General features: G+C 48.0%; 1 protein-coding gene across 2 annotated transcripts in view; it reads left to right on the top strand.

The window, feature by feature from the left end:
* ETF1 (eukaryotic translation termination factor 1) overlaps nt 1-21,872 on the top strand; it is a 311,645-nt gene that overhangs the window by 4,142 nt on the left and 285,631 nt on the right. For both annotated transcript variants that reach the window (XM_063928292.1, XM_063928293.1), the window contains one exon: nt 17,164-17,339. In XM_063928292.1, the coding sequence (XP_063784362.1) occupies nt 17,164-17,339 (176 nt within the window). The remainder of the gene's footprint in view (nt 1-17,163; nt 17,340-21,872) is intronic.

Raw genomic sequence — 21,872 nt, 5'->3', positions numbered from 1 at the left:
ACACTGGACGATTTTCTGAAAGATATGAACGATCTCGTTCATAAATGAACGAGAACTCGTTCATATCTTTCAGTGGGGAGACTCCAGCGATGAACGATGCGCGGCCCCGCGCTCGATCATCGCTGGTCTCCCGTCGGCTGTGCATGCAGGCCAATATGGACGATCTCGTCCATATTTGCCTGCACTTCAATGCTGCCGCGTGACGGGGGGAGTGAAGAAACTTCACTCCCCCCGTCACTGCCCCCCCGCCGCCGGGTCGCTCGTCGGCCGTTTCGGCCGTCGGTCACCTCGGCGGCGCATCGTCAAATGTGTAGGGCCCCTAAGATCTGGCTGAATTGAATTCCTCCAATTGAGACTGTACTTCTGCTTTTTCATTAATGAAAGATTAAAATCCATCTTCGGTCAGTGACGTCCCATCTAGGGGGCAATTTAAGGCCAAATTGAACCGGGTTTTTTTTTTTTGTTGTGGAAACTTATACGTACAGTGCATCCAGAAAGTATTCTTCACTTTTTCCACTATTTGTTACATGACAACCTTATTCCAAACTGGAATAAACATTTTTTTCGTTCAAAATTCTACATACCATACCACATAATGGCAGCGAGAAAAAAGTTTGACATTTTTGCAAATTTATTAACAATAAAAAACAAAGAATCACATGTACATAAGTATTCACAGCCTTTGCCATGAAGCTCAAAACTGAGCTCAGGTGCATCCTTTTTCCATTGATCATCCTTTGAGCTGTTCCTACAGCTTAACTGAATTTACCACAGGTGGACTCCAATTGATTGGACATGATTTGGAAAGGCACACACCTGTCTATATAAGGTCCCACACTTGACAGTGCATGTCTGAGCACAAACCAAGCATGAAGTCAAAGGAATTGTCTGTAGACCTCAGAGACAGGATTGTCTAGAGCAGAGGTTCTCAAACTCTGTCCTCGGGGGCCCACACAGTGCATGTTTTGCAGGTCTCCTCACAGAATCACAAGTGAAATAATTAGCTCCACCTGTGGACCTTTTAAAATGTGTCTGAGTAATTAATACACCTGTGCACCTGCTGGGTTACCTGCAAAACATGCACTGTGTGGGCCCCCGAGGACCGAGTTTGAGAACCTCTGGTCTAGAGACAAATCTGGAGAAAAATATCTGCTGCTTTGAAGGTCCCAAATGAGCACAGTGGCCTCCATCATCCGTAAATGGAAGAAGTTCGGAACCACCCGGACTCTTAGAGCTAGCCGGCCGTCTAAATTGAGCGATGGCAGGGGGAGGTGACCAAGAACCCGATGGTCACTCTCAGAGCTACAGCATTCCTCTGTGGAGAGAGGAGAACCTTCCAGAAGGACAACCAGCTCTGCAGCAATCCAATCAGGCCTGTATGGTAGGGGATCCGGATTGAAAGTCGACAGTAACTAGGTCGACAATGTCTAGGTCGACCACTATTGGTCGACAGTAACTAGGTCGACAGGGTCAAAAGGTCGACAGGGTCAAAAGGTCGACATGAGTTTTTCACAAATTTTTTTCTATTTTTGAACCTTTTCATACTTAACGATCCACGTGGACTACGATTGGAACGGTAATCTGTGCCGAGCGAAGCGGTAGCGGAGCGAAGGCACCATGCCCGAAGCGAGCCATGCGTGGGGACGCGGTGCACTAATTGGGGTTCCCGGTCACTCTACGAAGAAAACGACACCAAAATAACATTCAAAACTCATGTTGACCTTTTGACCTGTCGACCTAGAGCATGTCGACCTTTTGACCCTGTCGACCTAGTTACTGTCGACTTTCAATACCACACCCGTATGGTAGAGTGGCCAGACAGATGCCACTCCTTAGTAAAAAGCACATGGCAGCACCCCTGTAGTTTGCCAAAATGCACCTGAAGGACACTCAGACCATGAGAATTTTTTTTTTTTTTTTTTTAATCTGGTCTGATGAGACAAAGATTGAACTCTTTGGCGTGAATCCCAGGCGTCATGTTTGGAGGAAACCAGGCACCGCTAATCACCAGGCCAATACCATCCCTACAGTGAAGCATTGTAGTGTCAGTATCATGCTGTGGGGATGTTTTTCAGCGGAGGGAACTGGGAGACTAGTTGGGATAGAGGGAAAGATGAATGCAGCAATGTAGAGAGACATCCTGGATGAAAACCTGCTCCAGAGCACTTTTGACATCAGACTGGGGTGACTGTTCATCTTTCAGCAGGACAATGACCCTAAGCTCACAGCCAAGATATCAAAGGAGTGGCTTCATGACAACTCTGTGAATGTCCTTGAGTGGCTCAGCCAGAGCCCAGACTTGAATCCGATTGAACATCTCTGGAGAGATCTGAAAATGGCTGAGCACCGACGCTTCCCATCCAACCTGATGGAGCTTGAGAGGTGCTGCAAAGAGGAATGGGCAAAACTGCCCAAAGATAGGTGTGCCAAGCTTGTGGCATCCTAGTCAAAAAGACTTGAGGCTGTAATTACTGTCAAAGGTGCATCAACAAAGTATTGAGTATTAGGCTGTGAATACTTATGTACATGTGATTTCTTAGTTTTTATTTTGAATAAATTTGCAAAAATCTCAAACCTTTTTTTCACGTCATTATGGGGTATTGTGTGTAGAATTTTGAGGGAATAATGAATTTATCCCTGTTTGGAATAAGGCTGTAACATAACAAAATGTGGAAAAAGTGAAGCGCTGTGAATACTTTCCGGATGCACTGTACAGGTGAAATTTAGAAAATTAGAATATTGTGCAAAAGTTCATTTATTTCAGTAATTCAACTTAAAAGGTGAAACTAATACTCATTACATGCACAATGAGGTATTTCAAGCCTTTTATCATTTTGATTGTGGCTTACAGCTTAAAAAAACAAAAACAAAATCCAAACTTTCAGAAAATTAGAATATTACATAAAATCGGTAAAGGATTTAAAATACAGTAAGGTCGTCCCTCTGAAAAGTATAATCATGTGTACTTGGTTTGGGCCCCTTTATACTGCCTCATTGCGGCGTGGCATGGATTCTATCAGCCTGTGGCACTGCTGAGATGTTATGGAAGACCAGGATGCTTCAACTGCTGCCTTCAGCTCTTCTGCATTGTTCGGTCTCATGTCTCATCTTTCTCTTGGTAATGCGAGTTTGCTGGCCAATACAGCACAGTAATGCCACGGTCATTGAACAAAGTTTTGGTACTTTTGGCAGTATGGGCAGGTGCAAAGTCCTGCTGGAAAATGAAGTCGGCATCTCCCAGTTTTTTTTTTTGTCTATCCAAGCAATCATCAATGATGTCATTCTATCATCTCTTCTCCATAATCCTTTTACCTGCCCCCTAATTTTTTTCTGTTCATTTTTATGTATGATGGCCCATTTACATAAGTTTGCAGACTGGTGCAGGTGGCTAGACTTAACTGTCCCTCCAATGCTGCCATAGACTCTGCTTGAATGTTGAAGTCCTCCTTATGGAAGCACAAGTTCAAAAAGTATTCAGTTCTTGTACTGTGAACTTGCACCATCACCAAAGTAGTGAACATATGCCAATTTTGGTAATAGTTCAACTACGTGTTTCAGAACTACCTTTAATAAAGGCATGCACAGTTATGGCTACATGGTCACAGGTATCGCATGTAACGCACACTCGCACAGATTAAAGTGTCAAAATCATCTTGCCTAAAATATACAGCAAATGGGTGGAGTGTTTAGTGTTCACCCTAGGCTGTTTTAGCAAGGTGCTGCGCCCTGCCCGTTTTTTTCCCCCTCTAACGTCCTAAGTGGATGCTGGGGACTCCGTAAGGACCATGGGGAATAGCAGCTCCGCAGGAGACTGGGCACAACTAAGAAAGCTTTAGGACTACCTGGTGTGCACTGGCTCCTCCCTCTATGACCCTCCTCCAGACCTCAGTTAGAATTTTGTGCCCGGCAGAGCTGGATGCACACTAGGGGCTCTCCTGAGCTCTTAGAAAGAAAGTAATATAGGCTACTGGACACCATTAGCTCCAGAGGGATCGAACACAGGCCCAGCCTCGGTCGTCCGGAGCCGCGCCGCCGTCCCCCTAGCAGAGCCAGAAGCAAGAAGACGTTCCTGGAAATCGGCGGCAGAAGACTTTGGTCTTCATTAAGGTAGCGCACAGCACTGCAGCTGTGCGCCATTGCTCCCCATGCACACCACATACTCCGGTCACTGATGGGTGCAGGGCGCTGGGGGGGGGCGGCGGCGCCCTGGGCTGCAATATGAGTACCTTACTTGGCAAATTAACACATAATATAGTCTTTAAGACTATATATGTGTAAAATCTCCTGCCATAACTGTATTAAAAAAAAAAAGCGGGAGAAGTCTGCTGAAAAAGGGGCTATCTCCCTCAGCACACTGGCGCCATTTTCCCTCACAGCTCCGCTGGAAGGATCGCTCCCCAGGCTCTCCCCTGCAGTTCCAGACTACATAGGGTAAAAAAGAGAGGGGGGGGCATTAATTTTAGGCGCAATCTGTGTTATATAAGCAGCTATAGGGGAAAAATCACTGTGTAGTGTGTATCCCTGTTTTATATAGCGCTCTGGTGTGTGCTGGCATACTCTCTCTCTGTCTCCCCAAAGGGCTTTGTGGGGTCCTGTCCTCAGTCAGAGCATTCCCTGTGTGTGCGCGGTGTCGGTACGGCTGTGTCGACATGTTTGATGAGGAGGCTTATGTGGAGGCGGAGCAGGTGCCGATAAATGTGATGTCACCCCCTGCGGGGCCGACACCTGAATGGATGGACATGTGGAAGGAATTACGTGATCGTGTCGACTCCTTACATAAAAGGTTTGACGACATAGCGGATCTGGGACAGCTGGCTTCTCAGCGCGTGCCTGCCCAGGCGTCTCAAAAGCCATCAGGGGCTCTAAAGCGCCCGCTATTTCAGATGGCAGACACAGATGTCGACACGGATACGGACTCCAGTGTCGACGACGATGAGACTAGCGAGTAGAGCCAACCGTTGTATGATTGCGGCTATGAAAAATGTGTTGCACATTTCTGATATTACCCCGGGTACCACAAAAAAAGGGTATTATGTTTGGGGAGAAAACTACCAGTGTTTTTTCCCCCATCTGATGAATTTAAATGAGGTGTGTGAAGAAGCGTGGGCTTCCCCCGATAAGAAACTGGTAATTTCTAAAAAGTTACTAATGGCGTACCCTTTCCCGCCAGAGGACAGGTTACGGTGGGAGACATCCCCTAGGGTGGATAAGGCGCTCACACGTCTGTCAAAGAAGGTGGCACTACAGTCTCCGGACACGGCCGCCCTAAAGGAACCTGCTGATAGGAAGCAGGAGGCTATCCTGAAGTCTGTTTATACACACTCAGGCATTATACTGAGACCAGCTATTGCTTCAGCATGGATGTGCAGTGCTGCAGCTGCGTGGTCAGATTCCCTGTCAGAAAATATTGATACCTTAGACAGGGACACTATATTGCTAACCATAGAGCATATAAAAGACGCTGTCTTATACATGAGAGATGCACAGAGGGATATTTGCCGGCTGGCATCTAGAATTAATGCAATGTCCATTTCTCTAACGTCCTAGTGGATGCTGGGGACTCCGTCAGGACCATGGGGGATTAGCGGGCTCCGCAGGAGACAGGGCACATCTAAAAAGCTTTTTAGGTCACATGGTGTGTACTGGCTCCTCCCCCTATGACCCTCCTCCAAGCCTCAGTTAGGTTTTTGTGCCCGTCCGAGAAGGGTGCAAACTGGATGGCTCTCTTAAGGAGCTATTTAGTAAAGTTTTTTTTTAGGTTTCTAATCAGTGATTCCTGCTGGCGACAGGATCACTGCAACGAGGGACCTAGGGGAGAGACTTGCAACTCACCTGCGTGCAGGAGGATTGAAGTCTTAGGCTACTGGACACTGAGCTCCAGAGGGAGTCGGAACACAGGTCAGCCTGGGGTTCGTCCCGGAGCCGCGCCGCCGATCCCCCTTACAGACGCTGAAGAAAGACGGCGGAACGGAGGTCCGGAAACAGGCGGCAGAAGACTTCACAGTCTTCAGAGAGGTAGCGCACAGCACTGCAGCTGTGCGCCATTGTTGTCACACGGCTCACTGACACGGTCACGGAGGGTGCAGGGCGCTGCTGGGGGCGCCCTGGGCAGCAATATAAATACCTATTTGGCAAATAAATACATCACATATAGCCATTAAGGCTATATGTATGTATTTTAACCCAGGCCAGTTATTAAAAAACCGGGAGGAAAAGCCCGCCGAAAAGGGGGCGGAGCTTATTCTCCTCAGCACACGGCGCCATTTTCCTGATCAGCTCCGCTGGTGAGGAAGGCTCCCACTCTCCCCTGCACTGCACTACAGAAACAGGGTTAAAAGAGAAGGGGGGCATAAATTGGCGATATAATGATATATTAAGAGCGCATATATAGAAACAACACCTTCTAGGGTTGTTATATACATTATAGCGCTTTTGGTGTGTGCTGGCAAACTCTCCCTCTGTCTCCCCAAAGGGCTAGTGGGTCCTGTCCTCTATCAGAGCATTCCCTGTGTGTGTGCTGTATGTCGGTACGTGTGTGTCGACATGTATGAGGAAAATGTTGGTGAGGAGGCGGAGCAAATTGCCTGTAATGTTGATGTCACTCTCTAGGGAGTCGACACCGGAATGGATGGTCTACTGATGGAATTACGTGATAATGTCAACACGCTGCAAAACGGTTGACGACATGAGATGGCCGGCGGACAAATTAGTACCGGTCCAGGCGTCTCAGACACCGTCAGGGGCTTGTAAAAACGCCCATTTACCTCAGTCGGTCGACAGACACAGACATGGACACTGACCCCAGTGTCGACGGTAAAGAAACATACGTAATTTTCCTTTAGGGCCACGAGTTACATGTTAAGGGCAATGAAGGAGCTGTTACATATTTCTGATACTACAAGTACCACAAATAAGGGTATTTTGTAGGGTGTGAATAAACTACTTGTAGTTTTGCCTGAATCAGATAAATTAAATGAAGTGTGTGATGATACGTGGGGTTCCTCCGATAGAAAGTTATGGGCGGTATACCCTTTCCCGCCAGAAGTAAGGGCGAGTTGGGAAACACACCTTAGGGTGGATAAGGCGCTCACACGCTTATAAAAACATGGCGTTACCGTCTCTAGATACGGCCGCCCTCAAGAAGCCAGCTGATAGGAAGCTGAAAAATATCATGACAGTATATACACACATACTGGTGTTATACTACGACCAGCAATCGCCTCAGCCTGGATGTGCAGCGCTGAGGGGGCTTGGTCGGATTTCCTGACTGAAAATTTTGATACCCTTGACAGGGACAAGATTTTATTGACTATAGAGCATTTTAAGGATGCATTTCTATATATGCGTGATGCGCAGAGGGATATTTGCATTCTGGCATCAAGAGTAAATGTGATGTACATATCTGCCAGACGAAGACACGACAGTGGTCAGGTGAGGCAGATTCCAGACGGCATGTGGAAGTATTGCCGTATAAAGGGGCGGTCCATCGGACCTGGTGGCCATGGCAACAGCTGAAAAATCCACCTTTTGTTACCCCGAATCACATATCGGCAAAAAAGGACAGTCTTTTCAGTCTCAGTCCTTTCGTCCCCATACGGGCAGGCGGGCAAAGGCCAGTCATATCTGCCCAGGGGTAGAGGAAAGGGAAGAAGACTGCAGCAAGCAGCCCATTCCCAGGAACAGAAGCCCCTCACAGCTTCTGCCAAGTCCGCAGCATAACGCTGGGGCCGTACAAGCGGACTCAGGTGCGGTAGGGGGTCATCTCAAGAGTTTCAGTACGCAGGGGGCTCACTCGCAAGGGAACTCCGGGATCCTACATGTAGTATCCCAGGTGTACATTGGAAATTCGAGACATCTCCCCCTCACACAATTCACAGGCTGTATTCCCAGCAGGTGATAATCAAAGTACCCCTCTTACAACATGGAAGGGGGTAGTATTCCACACTATATTGTGGTACTGAAGCCAACCGGCTCGGTGAGATCTGAAATATTTGAACACTTACATACAAGCGTTCAAATCAAGATGGAGTCACTCAGAGCAGTGATAGCGAACCAGGAAGAAGGGGACGATATGGTGTCACTGGATATCAGGGACGCTTACCTACAGGTCCAAATTTGCCCTTCTCACCAAGGGTACTTCAGGTTCCTGGTACAGAACTGTCACTATCAGTTCAGACGCTGCCGTTTGGGTTGTCCACGGCGCCCCGGGTTTTTACCAAGGTAATGGCCGGAATGATGATTTTTCTTAAAAGGAAACATGGACGCTTTCCTGATAAGGGCAAGGTCCAGAGAACAGTTGGAGGTCGGAGTAGCACTATCTTAAGTAGTTCTACGACAGCACGAGTGGATTCTAAATATTCCAAAATCGCAGCTTTTTCCGATGACACGTCTACTGTTCATAGGGATGATTCTGGACACAGTCCAGAAAAACGTGTTTCTCCCAGTGGAGAAAGCCAGGGAGTTATCCGAGCTAATCGGGATCCTCCTAAAACCAGGAAAAGTGTCAGTGCATCATTGCACAAGAGTCCTGGTAAAAATGGTGGCTTATTACGAAGCAATTCCATTCGGCAGATTTCCCGCAAGAACTCTTCGGTGGGATCTGCTGGACAAATGGTCCGGATCGCATCCTCAGATGCATCAGCGGATAACCCTATATCCAAGGACAAGGGTGTCTCTCCTGTGGTGATTACAGAGTGCTCATCTTCTAGAGGGCCGCAGATTTGGCATTCAGGATTGGATGCCGGTGACCACGGAGGCCAGCCTGAGAGGCTGGAGAACAGTCACACAGGGAAAAAATTTCCAGGGAAGTGTGATTAAGTCTGGAGAATTCTCTCTGCATAAATAAGCTTAGAGCAAATTTATAAGGTTCTAAACTTAGCAAGACCTCTGCTTCAAGGTCAGCCGGTATTGATCCAGTGGGATAACATCACGGCAGTCGCCCACGTAAACAGAAAGGGCGGCACAAGAAGCAGGAGGGCAGTGACAAAACTGCAAGGATTTTTCGCTAGGCAGAAAATCATGTGATAGCACTGTCAGCAGTGTTCTTTCCGGGAGTGGACGACTGGGAAGCAGACTTCCTCAGCAGGCATGACCTCCACCCGGGAGAGTGGAAACTTCATAGGGAAGTTTTTCAGCATGATTGTGGACCGTTGGCAAAGACCAAAGGTGGACATGATAGCGTCCCGCCCGAAAAACGGGACAGGTATTCCGCCAGGTCATGAGACCTTCAGGCGATAGCTGTGGATGTTCTGGTAACACCGGGGGTGTACCAGTCAGTGTATGGGTTCCCTCCTCTGTTTCTCATAACCAAGGTATTGAGAATTATAAGACATAGAGGAGTATGAACTATACTAGTGGCTCCGGATGGGCCAAGAGGGACTTGGTACCCGGAGCTTCAAGAGATGCTCACAGAGGACTAAGGGCCTGGGGAGCTAAGAAGGGACTTGCTTCAGCAAGTACCATGTCTTTTCCAAGAATTACCGCGGCTGCGTTTGACGGCATGGCGGTTGAATACCGGATTCTGAAGGGAAAAAGGCATTCCATAAGAGGTCATACCTACCTTGGTCAAAGCCAGGAAGGAGGTGACCGCACAACGTCATCACCACATGTGGTGAAAATATGTTGCGTGGGTAAGGCCAGGAAGGCTCCACGAAGGAAATTCAACTAGGTCGATTCTGCACTTCCTGAAAACAGGAGTGTTTTGAGCCTCAAATTGGGGTTCATTAAGATTTAAATTTCGGCCCTGTAGATTTTCTTCCAGAAAAAATTGACTTCAGTTCCTGAAGTCCAGATTGTAAAGGGTGTATTCCATATACAGTTCTTTTGTGCCTCTAGGGGCACCGTGAGATCTCAACATAGTGTTGGGATTCCTTAAAATCATATTGGTTTGAACCGCTCAAATCTGTGGATTTGAAATATCTCACATGGAAAGTGACCATGCTGTTGACCAATATCTCACATGGAAAGTGACCATGTTGTTAGTCCTGGCCTCGGCCAGGCGATTGTCAAAAAGAATGGGCGGCTTTGTTTTACAAAAGCCCATATTAAAATTTTCCATTTGAACAGGGCAGAACTGGGACTCGTCTCCAGTTTCTTCCTAAAGGGGTGTCAGCGTTGTCACCTGAAACAACCTATTGTGGTGCCTGCGGCTACTGGGGACTTGGAGGACTCCAAGTTACTAGACGTTGTCAGGGCCCTAAAAATATAAATATATATATATATATTAGGACGGCTGGAGTCAGAAAGTCTGACTTGCTGTTTATATTGTATGCACCCAACAAGCTGGGTGCTCCTGCTTCTAAGCAGTCTATTGCACGCTAGATTTGTAGTACAATTCAGCTTGCACATTCTGTGGCAGGCCTGCCACAGCCGAAATATGTAGATGCCCATTCCACAAGGAAGGTGGCCTCATCCTGGGCGGCTGCCCGAGGAGTCTCGGCATTATAACTTTGCCGAGCAGCTACGTGGTCAGGGGAGAACACGTTTGTAAAATTTTACAAATTTGATACTCTGGCTAAAGAGGACCTGGAGTTCTCTCATTCGGTGCTGCAGAGTCATCCGCACTCTCCCGCCCGTTTGGGAGCTTTGGTATAATCCCCATGGTCCTGACGGAGTCCCCAGCATCCACTAGGACGTTAGAGAAAATAAGAATTTACTTACCGATAATTCTATTTCTCGTAGTCCGTAGTGGATGCTGGGCGCCCATCCCAAGTGCGGATTGTCTGCAATGCTTGTACATAGTTATTGTTACAAAAATCGGGTTATTACTATTGTTGTGAGCCATCTTTTCAGAGGCTACTTCGTTTTGTTATCATACTGTTAACTGGGTTCAGATCACAAGTTATACGGTGTGATTGGTGTGGCTGGTATGAGTCTTACCCGGGATTCAAGATCCTTCCTTATTGTGTACGCTCGTCCGGGCACAGTACCTAACTGAGGCTTGGAGGAGGGTCATAGGGGGAGGAGCCAGTACACACCATGTGACCTAAAAAGCTTTTTAGATGTGCCCTGTCTCCTGCGGAGCCCGCTAATCCCCCATGGTCCTGACGGAGTCCCCAGCATCCACTACGGACTACGAGAAATAGAATTATCGGTAAGTAAATTCTTATTTTCTGCCAGGAGGGGTTTATGGACTCTGCAGTGGACAGGGGATGCAGATTCTAAAAGGCACGTGGAAGTTTTGCCTTACAAGGGGGAGGAGTTGTTTGGGGATGGTCTCTCGGACCTAGTTTCCACAGCGACAGCTGGGAAATCGGCGTTCTTACCCCATGTTCCCTCACAGCCAGAGAAAGCACCGTATTATCAGGTACAGTCCTTTCGGCCCCAGAAAGGCAAGCGGGTTAGAGGCGCGTCCTTTCTGCGCAGAGGTAGAGGGAAAAAGCTGCACCATACAGCCAGTTCCCAGGAACAGAAGTCCTCACCCGCTTCCTCTAAGTCCACCGCATGACGCTGGGGCTCCACAGGCGGAGCCAGGTGCGGTGGGGGCCCATCTCAGGTACTTCAGCGATCAGTGGGCTTGCTCACGGGTGGATCCCTGGATTCTACAAGTGGTATCTCAGGGGTACAAGCTGGAATTCGAGACGTCTCCCCCTCGCCGTTTCCTCAAATCTGCCTTGCCAGCGACTCCCTTGGACAGGGAGGCAGTGCTAGAGGCAATTCACAAGCTGTATTCGCAGCAGGTGATAGTCAAGGTTCCCCTCCTTCAACAAGGAAGGGGTTACTATTCCACAATGTTTGTGGTACCGAAACCGGACGGTTCGGTGAGACCCATTTTAAATTTGAAATCCTTGAACACGTATATAAAAAGATTCAAGTTCAAGATGGAATCGCTCAGGGCGGTTATTTCAAGCCTGGAGGAAGGGGATTACATGGTATCACTGGACATCAAGGATGCTTACCTCCATGTCCCCATTTACCCTCCTCACCAGGTGTACCTCAGATTTGTGGTACAGGACTGTCATTACCAATTCCAGACGTTGCCGTTTGGTCTGTCCACGGCACCGAGGGTATTTACCAAAGTAATGGCCGAGATGATGATACTCCTTCGGAAAAAGGGAGTTTTAATTATCCCGTACTTGGACGATCTCCTTATAAAGGTGAGGTCCAGGGAACAGTTGTTGGTCGGAGTAGCACTAGCTCGGGAAGTGCTACAACAGCACGGCTGGATCCTGAATATTCCAAAGTCGCAGCTGGTTCCTGCAACGCGTCTATTGTTCCTGTGGATGGTTCTGGACACAGAACAGAAGAAGGTGTTTCTCCCGGAGGAGAAGGCAAAGGAGTTGTCATCTCTAGTCAGAGACCTCCTAAAACCAAAACAGGTGTCGGTGCACCACTGCACGCGAGTCCTAGGAAACATGGTAGCTTCTTACGAGGCAATTCCATTTGGGAGATTCCATGCAAGGATATTTCAGTGGGATCTGTTGGACAAGTGGTCCGGATCGCATCTTCAGATGCATCGGATGATAACCCTGTCTGCAAGGACCAGGGTGTCTCTTCTGTGGTGGCTGCAGAGTGCTCATCTTCTAGAGGGCCGCAGATTCGGCATACAGGACTGGGTCCTGGTGACCACGGATGCCAGCCTTCGAGGCTGGGGAGCAGTCACACAGGGAAGAAATTTCCAAGGAGTGTGGTCAAGTCTGGAGACTTCTCTCCACATAAATATACTGGAGCTAAGGGCAATTTACAATGCTCTGAGCCTAGGAAGACCTCTGCTTCAAAGTCAACCGGTGCTGATCCAGTCGGACAACATCACGGCAGTCGCCCACGTAAACAGACAGGGCGACACAAGAAGCAGGAGGGCAATGGCAGAAGCTGCAAGGATTCTTCGCTGGGCGGAAAATCATGTGATAGCACTGTCAGCAGTGTACATTCCGGGAGTGGACAACTGGGAAGCAGACTTCCTCAGCAGGCACGACCTTCACCCGGGAGAGTGGGGACTTCACACGGATGTCTTCCACATGATTGTGAACCATTGGGAAAAACCAAAGGTGGACATGATGGCGTCCCGCCTGAACAAAAAACTGGACAGGTATTGCGCCAGGTCAAGAGACCCTCAGGCAATAGCTGTGGACGTTCTGGTAACACCGTGGGTGTACCAGTCGGTGTATGTGTTCCCTCCTCTGCTTCTCATACCTAAGGTACTGAGAATTATAAGACGTAGAGGAGTAAGAACTATACTCGTGGCTCCGGATTGGCCAGGAAGGACTTGGTACCCGGAACTTCAAGAGATGCTCACAGAGGACTCATGGCCTCTGCCGCTAAGAAGGGACTTGCTGCAGCAAGTACCATGTCTGTTCCAAGACTTACCGCGGCTGCGTTTGACGGCATGGCGGTTGAACGCCGGATCCTAAGGGAAAAAGGCATTCCGGAAGAGGTCATTCCTACCCTGGTCAAAGCCAGGAAGGAGGTGACCGCACAACATTATCACCACATGTGGCGAAAATATGTTGCGTGGTGTGAGGCCAGGAAGGCCCCACGAAGAAATTTCAACTCGGTCGATTCCTGCATTTCCTGCAAACAGGAGTGTCTATGGGCCTCAAATTGGTGTCCATTAAGGTTCAAATTTCGGCCCTGTCGATTTTCTTCCAGAAAGAATTGGCTTCAGTTCCTGAAGTCCAGAAGTTTGTCAAGGGAGTACTGCATATACAACCCCCTTTTGTGCCTCCAGTGGCACTGTGGGATCTCAACGTAGTTCTGGGATTCCTCAAATCACATTGGTTTAAACCGCTCAAATCTGTGGATTTGAAATATCTCACATGGAAAGTGACCATGATGTTGGCCCTGGCCTCGGCCAGGCGAGTGTCAGAATTGGCGGCTTTGTCTCACAAAAGCCCATATCTGATTGTCCATTCAGACAGGGCAGAGCTGCGGACTCGTCCCCAGTTTCTCCCTAAGGTGGTGTCAGCGTTTCACCTGAACCAGCTTATTGTGGTACCTGCGGCTACTAGGGACTTGGAGGACTCCAAGTTGCTAGATGTTGTCAGGGCCCTGAAAATATGTTTCCAGGACGGCTGGAGTCAGGAAAACTGACTTGCTGTTATCCTGTATGCACCCAACAAACTGGGTGCTCTTGCTTCTAAGCAGACGATTGCTAGTTGGATGTGTAGTACAATTCAGCTTGCACATTCTGTGGCAGGCCTGCCACAGCCAAAATATGTAAATGCCCATTCCACAAGGAAGGTGGGCTCATCTTGGGCGGCTGCCCGAGGGGTCTCGGCTTTACAACTTTGCCGAGCTGCTACTTGGTCAGGGGCACACCCTGGCTGAGGAGGACCTGGAGTACTCTCACTCGGTGCTGCAGAGTCATCCGCACTCTCCCGCCTGTTTGGGAGCTTTGGTATAATCCCCATGTCCTGACGGAGTCCCCAGCATCCACTTAGGACGTCAGAGAAAATAAGAATTTACTTACCGATAATTCTATTTCTCGTAGTCCGTAGTGGATGCTGGGCGCCCATCCCAAGTGCGGATTGTCTGCAATACTTGTACATAGTTATTGTTACAAAAATCGTGTTATTATTGTTGTGAGCCATCTTTTCAGAGGCTCCGCTGTTATCATGCTGTTAACTGGGTTCAGATCACAGGTTGTACAGTGTGGCTGGTATGAGTCTTACCCGGGATTCAAAATCCTTCCTTATTGTGTACGCTCGTCCGGGCACAGTATCCTAACTGAGGCTTGGAGGAGGGTCATGGGGGGAGGAGCCAGTGCACACCACCTGATCCTAAAGCTTTTACTTTTGTGCCCTGTATTCTGCGGAGCCGCTATTCCCCATGGTCCTGACGGAGTCCCCAGCATCCACTACGGACTACGAGAAATAGAATTATCGGTAAGTAAATTCTTATTTTTATTTTTTATTTTTTTTTACTGACTAAAATAATATGGAGAGCTCAGAGCATGTTTTTCAGTGGGAATGGGTTAAAAACCCTGAAAAATGTGTGGGGTCCCCCCTCCTAAGCATAACCAGCTTCTGGCTCTTTGAGCCGGTCCTGGTTGTAAAAATAGGGTGAAAAAGAATGACAGGGGATCCCTCGTATTTTAACAACCAGCATCGGGCTCTGCGTCCAGTGCTGGTGCAAAAAATACGGGGGACAAAAGATGTAGCGGTCCCCCATATTTTTCACACCAGCATCGGGCTCCAGTAGCTGGAGAGATAATGCCACAGCCGGGGGACACTTTTATACCGGTCCCTGTGGCCGTGGCATTAAATCCCCAACTAGTCACCCCTGGCCGGGGTACCCTGGAGGAGTGGAGACCCCTTAAATCAAGGGGTCCCCCCCCCCATTCAAGGGCGGCGGATGGGAGGCTGATAGCCTTGTGTCAAAATAAAGAATATTGGATTTTGTAGCAGAACTACAAGTCCCAGCAAGCCTGCGACTGAACTGTCAGGCGGCGCATAGCACTATGCCGCTCCATTATATTCAATGGTGGGAACTTTGCGGTCAGTGGTTGACTGCGAGTTAACTCAACCGCTGACGCAAAGTTCCCACCAGTGGATACAATGGATCGCCTATGTGCTACATTGTATCTCGAGTGCGCCGCTTGACGGTTCAGAAGTGCACAGCCAATCAGGAGAGTGCCACGACGTGGCGCTTCCTGATTGGCTCAAGGGACCCTCTGTGACAGGAGTCACGGGGGGGTCTCGGCAGTCGGGGAAAGGGCCCTTTCAGTGCGTGGATCGGGTTTGCGTTTTATTATGTTGCCAAGTACGTGGATTACAAGCAGAAGAGGACAGATCTACACAGGATTTTGGTGAGTATAATTTTATTTACAGGTACACCGTGGATTCTACGTGGACAAGGGGACTGAGTCGGCGTGTCAACATAGGTAAGTATGTGTGTGTCGGTGTGCATGTATGTAATAAAGTTTTACTATCACGGTGTGTGTACGGTTTTTTTTTTTGCAGTAGAACTAAAGGTACCAGCGGGCCCGTCCCCCCCCCCCCCCCCTGCATGCTGGTACTTGTGGTTCTCCAAGTACCAGCTTGCGGGGGAGTCTTGCTGGGACTTGTAGTTCTGCTACAAAAAGCAATATTCTTTATTTTGACACAAGGCTATCAGCCTCCCATCCGCTGCCCTTGAATGGGGGGGGCGGGACAGCCTCGGGCTTCACCCCTGGCCCTTGGGGTGTCAAAATAGAAAGAAAATATCTCACCGTGTGTACACAACCTAACAAACTGCAGTTTAGGAAATATGCACCTAAAGGGCCGCACAGACCGCTCAGCACACATCTCTCCCCCCGAGGGCGACACACACGGGGGCTGCTCATTTCACCCAGCGGTGAAATTAGTGACCTGCTAGATTCTGGAACCGGCGATAGCAGCGCGCATCGCTGTCGCCGGCACCCCTACAAACGGAGCAATGTTCAGCTAATTTCTAAGCAATCTGGTCTGATTGCTTAGAAATTAGCTGAACATTCGCTCCGTTTGTACCCCCCCTTTAGTCCACTGTCCTCCAAGCCTCTCATTGGTGAGTTGTTCTTGTGTTAATAGGGACATTGCTGGTTGGACTGGAGCTAATTCCCAGCGCTATTCAACGCTCTCAGAATTGAATTGAGCCCAATGTGTTTTTTTTTTTTTGTTTTTGTTCCCTACTGTGATTCCCACCACTATTGACATGTACTATTGGCTGTTGAGTTTTTATTTGACAGTATGCTAAGGAGATATCTTTGTTACCAGTCAATGGATGGATATTTTGCCAATTAGGTGCTTTGTTGCACACCAGATTAACAACTTTAGTCATGGCAAAATGGGCTTTGCAGATATAGATTGTCTGTCAATGTTTCCTGGTTTTAAATGATCTTTCTTTCATCCCATATGCTGAGGCTTTCACACAGTGTAGTTTCCTGGCTAAGAGTAGTTCATACACCTTCCACATACACCTTACTATAACTTTTGCAAGGTCTGTTACCTTTTCTTTTGAAAACTGGATACCCTCTACCCCACAGTTTTAATCCTGTACAACATTCAGCTTAATTTGTCAAAATAAATCAACGTTTTTCACTCGTTTTTGTGACCTGTTCTTGTCCTCTACAGGTCCACCTGCCTACACATCATTGTCATGTCTAGGATTGTCTAGTATTTATATTATTGCCCTGTTCACTAGTGTCTACATTGTAATTTCATGTATCTTTTCCTAAAGTCCTCTGATCAAATTTTTTCATCACCACAGAAATGGCACAAGCATGATCTCATTGATCATTCCTCCCAAAGACCAAATTTCAAGAGTAGCCAAAATGTTGGCAGATGAGTTTGGTACAGCGTCAAACATCAAATCGCGTGTGAACCGTCTGTCTGTACTGGGAGCAATTACATCTGTACAGCAGAGGCTTAAGCTATATAACAAAGGTAAGTTATCTTTATTCAATTGATATTTTTCTTTTATATAATGGAAATGTTAAGGCAGGGTTTGAAAAATTTGTCACCATTGCAAATGAAGCATGGGACATGGTGATTGGACCATTTAAGTCCCTCTGACTCTACCCTCCACCACCTACAAAGATGGGGGTATTTACAGTACATGAAAGCTAATGTTTGTGATAACACTGATCACCAGGCATTAACCCCTGCACTAAAAAAAAAGTAGTCCGGGCAGGAAGATCTATGGTTAACTTTTTTTCTATGATGCTATGGATAACTTTTTTTTTTTTTTTTTTCTCGTACGTCCTAGAGGATGCTTCAAGACCCATGGGGTATAGATGGGATCTGCAGGAGACATGGGCACACTAAGACTTTGAATGGGTGTGAACTGGCTCCTCCCTCTATGCCCCTCCTCCAGACTCCAGTTAGATTCTGTGCCCAGTGAGACTGGATGCACACTGAGGAGCTCTCCAGAGTTTCTCAGAAAAATACTTTTATTAGGTTTGTTATTTTCAGGGAGACCTGCTGGCAACAGGCTCCCTGCATCGTGGGAATGAGGGGAGAGAAGCAGACCTACTTTTTCTGAGTTCAAGGGCTCTGCTTCTTAGGCTACTGGACACCATTAGCTCCAGAGGGTTCGATCACTTGGTACGCCTAGCTGCTTGTTCCCGGAGCCGCGCCGTCACCCCCCTCACAGAGCCAGAAGACAGAAGCCGGGTGAGTATGAGAAGATCAGAAGACTTCAGTGATGGCAGAATTAAATCACCGCATTTGTTTCACCTATTTAGAAGTCCAGGAGTGCCTCTTTGCATTGCGATTGGTATCTAGGGATCTGAGTGACCCATAGGAGAGCATCTAGGCCAGGTATTTACAAGCTATCCAGGGAGTGCCGGCTGTTAGAAAAAATAAATAAATAAAAATATTCTATATATATCTATATCTATATCTCTATATCAGTTGAAGAAAGAGGCGGCACTCGGAGACTATACAATCAATGTTTCGGGGACCAGTTCCCCTTCTTCCTGAAGAAGGGGAACTGGTCCCCGAAACGTTGATTGTACATTTTTTTCAATACACATTGATTGTATAGTCTCCGAGTGCTGCCTCTTTCTTCAACTGCTGTCCATACCGGAGGGAGGGAGGGAGGGCACCGGAGGGGGAGGGCACCGGAGCGAGACGTATCCCGCTGTGGATAATGAGTGCCGGGGTAACTGTCCAGGTATATATATGTGTGTATATATGTGTGTGTATATATTAATTAGAATATATAATATAATATAGGTCTGGCCAGTCTTGTTTCAGTACCGGGATAGGCGCTGGGTGTGAGCTGGCTGAACTCTGTGTCTCTCTGGCAGGCTTTACTGTGGGTCTGTCTCCTATAGCCCCAGTGTGCTTGTGGGTGTTGGTATGTGTGTGTCGACATGTCTGAGGCCGAGTGCTCTTCCCAGGAGGAGGCTGGAGTGGGGACAGAAAATACTGTGAGAGTGACAGTCAGCACCGCCGACGGATGATTGGGTGAATGTTGAGTGTTTTAAACGCATGTGTGACTAAGTTGACTAAGAGATTTGATAAATCTGAGTCTAAGAACCAGACAAGGAGAAAATCCATGGAAGATGCCTTGTCACAGGCCCAGACCTCTTCCGGGTCACAGAAACGTGCATTTACCCAGATAGCAGATACCGACACGGACTCTGATTCCAGTGTCGACTATAGTGATGCCAGATTACATCCAAAACTGGCTAAGAGTATTCAGTACATGATTGTGGCAATAAAAGAAGTATTACATATCACTGAGGACCCTGCTGTTCCTGATACTAGGGTCTGTATGTTTAAAGGAAAGAAACCTAAGGTAACGTTTCCTCCCTCTCATGAACTGAACACACTTTTTGAAAAAGCTTGGGAAAATCCTGACAAAAAGATACATGTTCCCAAAAGAATTCCAGTGGCATATCTGTTCCCTCCCTGGGGACAGGGAAAGGTGGGAGTTGATCCCCACGGTAGACAAAGCTTTATCGCGTCTATCCAAAAAGGTGGCACTTCCGTCCCCTGACATGGCAGCCCTAAAGGATCCTGCGGATCGTAAGCTGGAAAATACACTAAAATCCATTTATGTACAGGGTTGCTGCTGCTCAGACCTTCCGTTGCTGCGGCATGGGTGAGTAGCGCTATTGAAAGGTGGGTAGATAACTTGTCATCTGAGGTAGATACCCTAGACAGGGATAGAGTGCTTTTGACTCTGGGTCACATCAGGGACGCTGCAGCATATTTAAAAGAAGCTGTAAGGGATATTGGCCTTTTGGGGTCAAGGGCCAATGCCATGGTAGTCTCAGCAAGGAGAGCGTTGTGGATTCATCAATGGAATGCTGACGCTGGCTCTAAGAAGGCGATGGAGTCTCTACCGTTTAACGGTAGGGTCTTGTTTGGCGATGGACTCACTGACCTGGTGTCTACGGTTACCGCGGGTAAGTCTTCATTTTTACCTTATGTTCCTGCACAGCAGAAGAAATCGCCTCGCTATCAGATGCAGTCCTTTTGGCCCAATAAAGTCAGAAAAGGATGTGGGTCCTCCTTCCTGGCTACGAGGGGAAGAGGACGGGGAAAAAGGTCAAAGGCTGTGGCAAGTTCCCAGGAGCAGAAGTCCTCTCCGGTTTCTACCAAATCCACCGCATGACGCTGGGGCTCCTCTGCGGGAGTCCGCACCAGTGGTGGCACGTCTCCAACTTTTCAGTCAGGTCTGGGTGCACTCGGACCTGGATCCTTGGATAGTAAACATAGTAACCCAGGGCTACAAGGTAGAGTTTCAAGACGTGCCCCTTCACCGATTTTTCATATCTGCCTTGCCAGCTTCTCTTCCAGAAAGGGAGATAGTAAGTGCTGCGATACTAAAGTTGTGTCAGAATCAAGTGATTGGCACGGTACCCCTATCTCAACAGTGGGAAGGTTTTTATTCGAGCCTGTTCGTGGTCCCGAAGCCGGATGGCTAAGTCAGACCGATTCTAAACCTAAAATCCCTTAATTTCTTTAAAATAATCAAGTTCAAGATGGAGTCTCTACGAACAGTGATCTCCAGTCTGGAGGGGGGGGGGGGGGGATTTTATGGTGTCGGTAGACATAAAAGATGCCTACTTACATGTCCCCATATATCCTCCACTTCAAGCTTACCTGAGATTTGCTGTGCAGGATCGTCATTACCAATTTCAGACGTTGCCATTTGGTCTGTCCACGGCTCCAAGGATTTTCACCAAAGTAATGGCGGAAATTATGGTTCTCCTGCGCAAGCAGGGATTCCCAAATATCCCGTACTTGGTCGATTTCCTCATAAAGGCGAGGTCCAAGGAGCAATTGTTGAAGAATGTTGCCCTTTCACTGACGACTCTGCAACAACACGGTTGGCTCCTAAATTTGCCAAAATCACAGTTGGATCCAACGATACGGCTGTCGTTTCTGAGTATGATTCTGGATACAGAATTGCAGAAAATTTTTTCTTCCTGTGGAAAAAGCTCTGGACATACAGAACATGGTAAAACAGATTCTGAAACCGGCAAAGGTGTCAGTTCTTCACTGCACTCTGTTGCTGGGGAAGATGATGGCGGCCTACGAAGCCATCCCATATGGCAGGTTCCATGCCAGGGTGTTTCAGTGGAACCTGTTGGACCAGCGGTCCGGGTGTCACCTGGACATGCACTGGAAAATAATTATATCTCCCAGGACCAGATTTTCCCTTTTGTGGTGGCTACACAGTTCTCACCTTCTGGAGGGACGCACGTTCGGGATTCAGGATTGGATTCTGGTGACCACAGATGCAAGCCTCCGAGGCTGCGGAGCAGTCACACAGGGAAGAAACTTTCAGGCAAAGTGGTCGAGCCAGGAAGTGACAAGTCGTTGGGGAGTTCCTCAAGTAGACATGATGGCATCCCGCCTCAACAAGAAACTTCAGAGATATTGTTCCAGGTCAAGGGACCCTCAAGTGATAGCGGTGGACGCCCTAGTGACACCGTGGGTGTTTCAGTCGGTCTATGTGTTCCTTCCACTCATTCCACAGGTGATAAAAATTATAAGAACAAGGGTTCAGGCTAGCCTCATTGTTCCGGATTGGCCAAAAAGGGCCTGGTATCCAGATCTTCAGGAGTTGCTCATAGAAGATCCCTGGCCTCTTCCTCTTCGTGAGGACCTGTTACAACAGGGGCCGTGCGTGTATCAGGACTTACAGCGGCTGCGTTTGACGGCGTGGTGGTTGAGCGCCAAATCCTAGCCCGAAAGGGTATTCCCAGTGAAGTCATTCCCACACTACTTCAGGCTAGAAAAGAAGTACTGGCAAAGCATTACCACTGTTTTTCGAGAAATGTGTGTCTTGGTGTGAATCCAAGAAGGCTCCTACAGCAGAATTTCACCTGGGGCGGTTGCTCCATGTCCTACAAGCAGGTGTGGATGCAGGCCTAAAGTTAGGCTCTATTAAAGTACAGATTTTGGCCTTGTCGATCTTTTTTCAGAAATGGCCTCACTTCCAGAAGTTCAGGCCTT

This window comes from Pseudophryne corroboree, chromosome 6, assembly GCF_028390025.1.
Source record: "Pseudophryne corroboree isolate aPseCor3 chromosome 6, aPseCor3.hap2, whole genome shotgun sequence".
In the NCBI taxonomy this organism is placed as follows: Eukaryota; Metazoa; Chordata; class Amphibia; order Anura; family Myobatrachidae; genus Pseudophryne; species Pseudophryne corroboree.
Note: the sequence above shows the minus strand (reverse complement) of the source record. Positions and strands in the feature narration are given on the sequence as shown.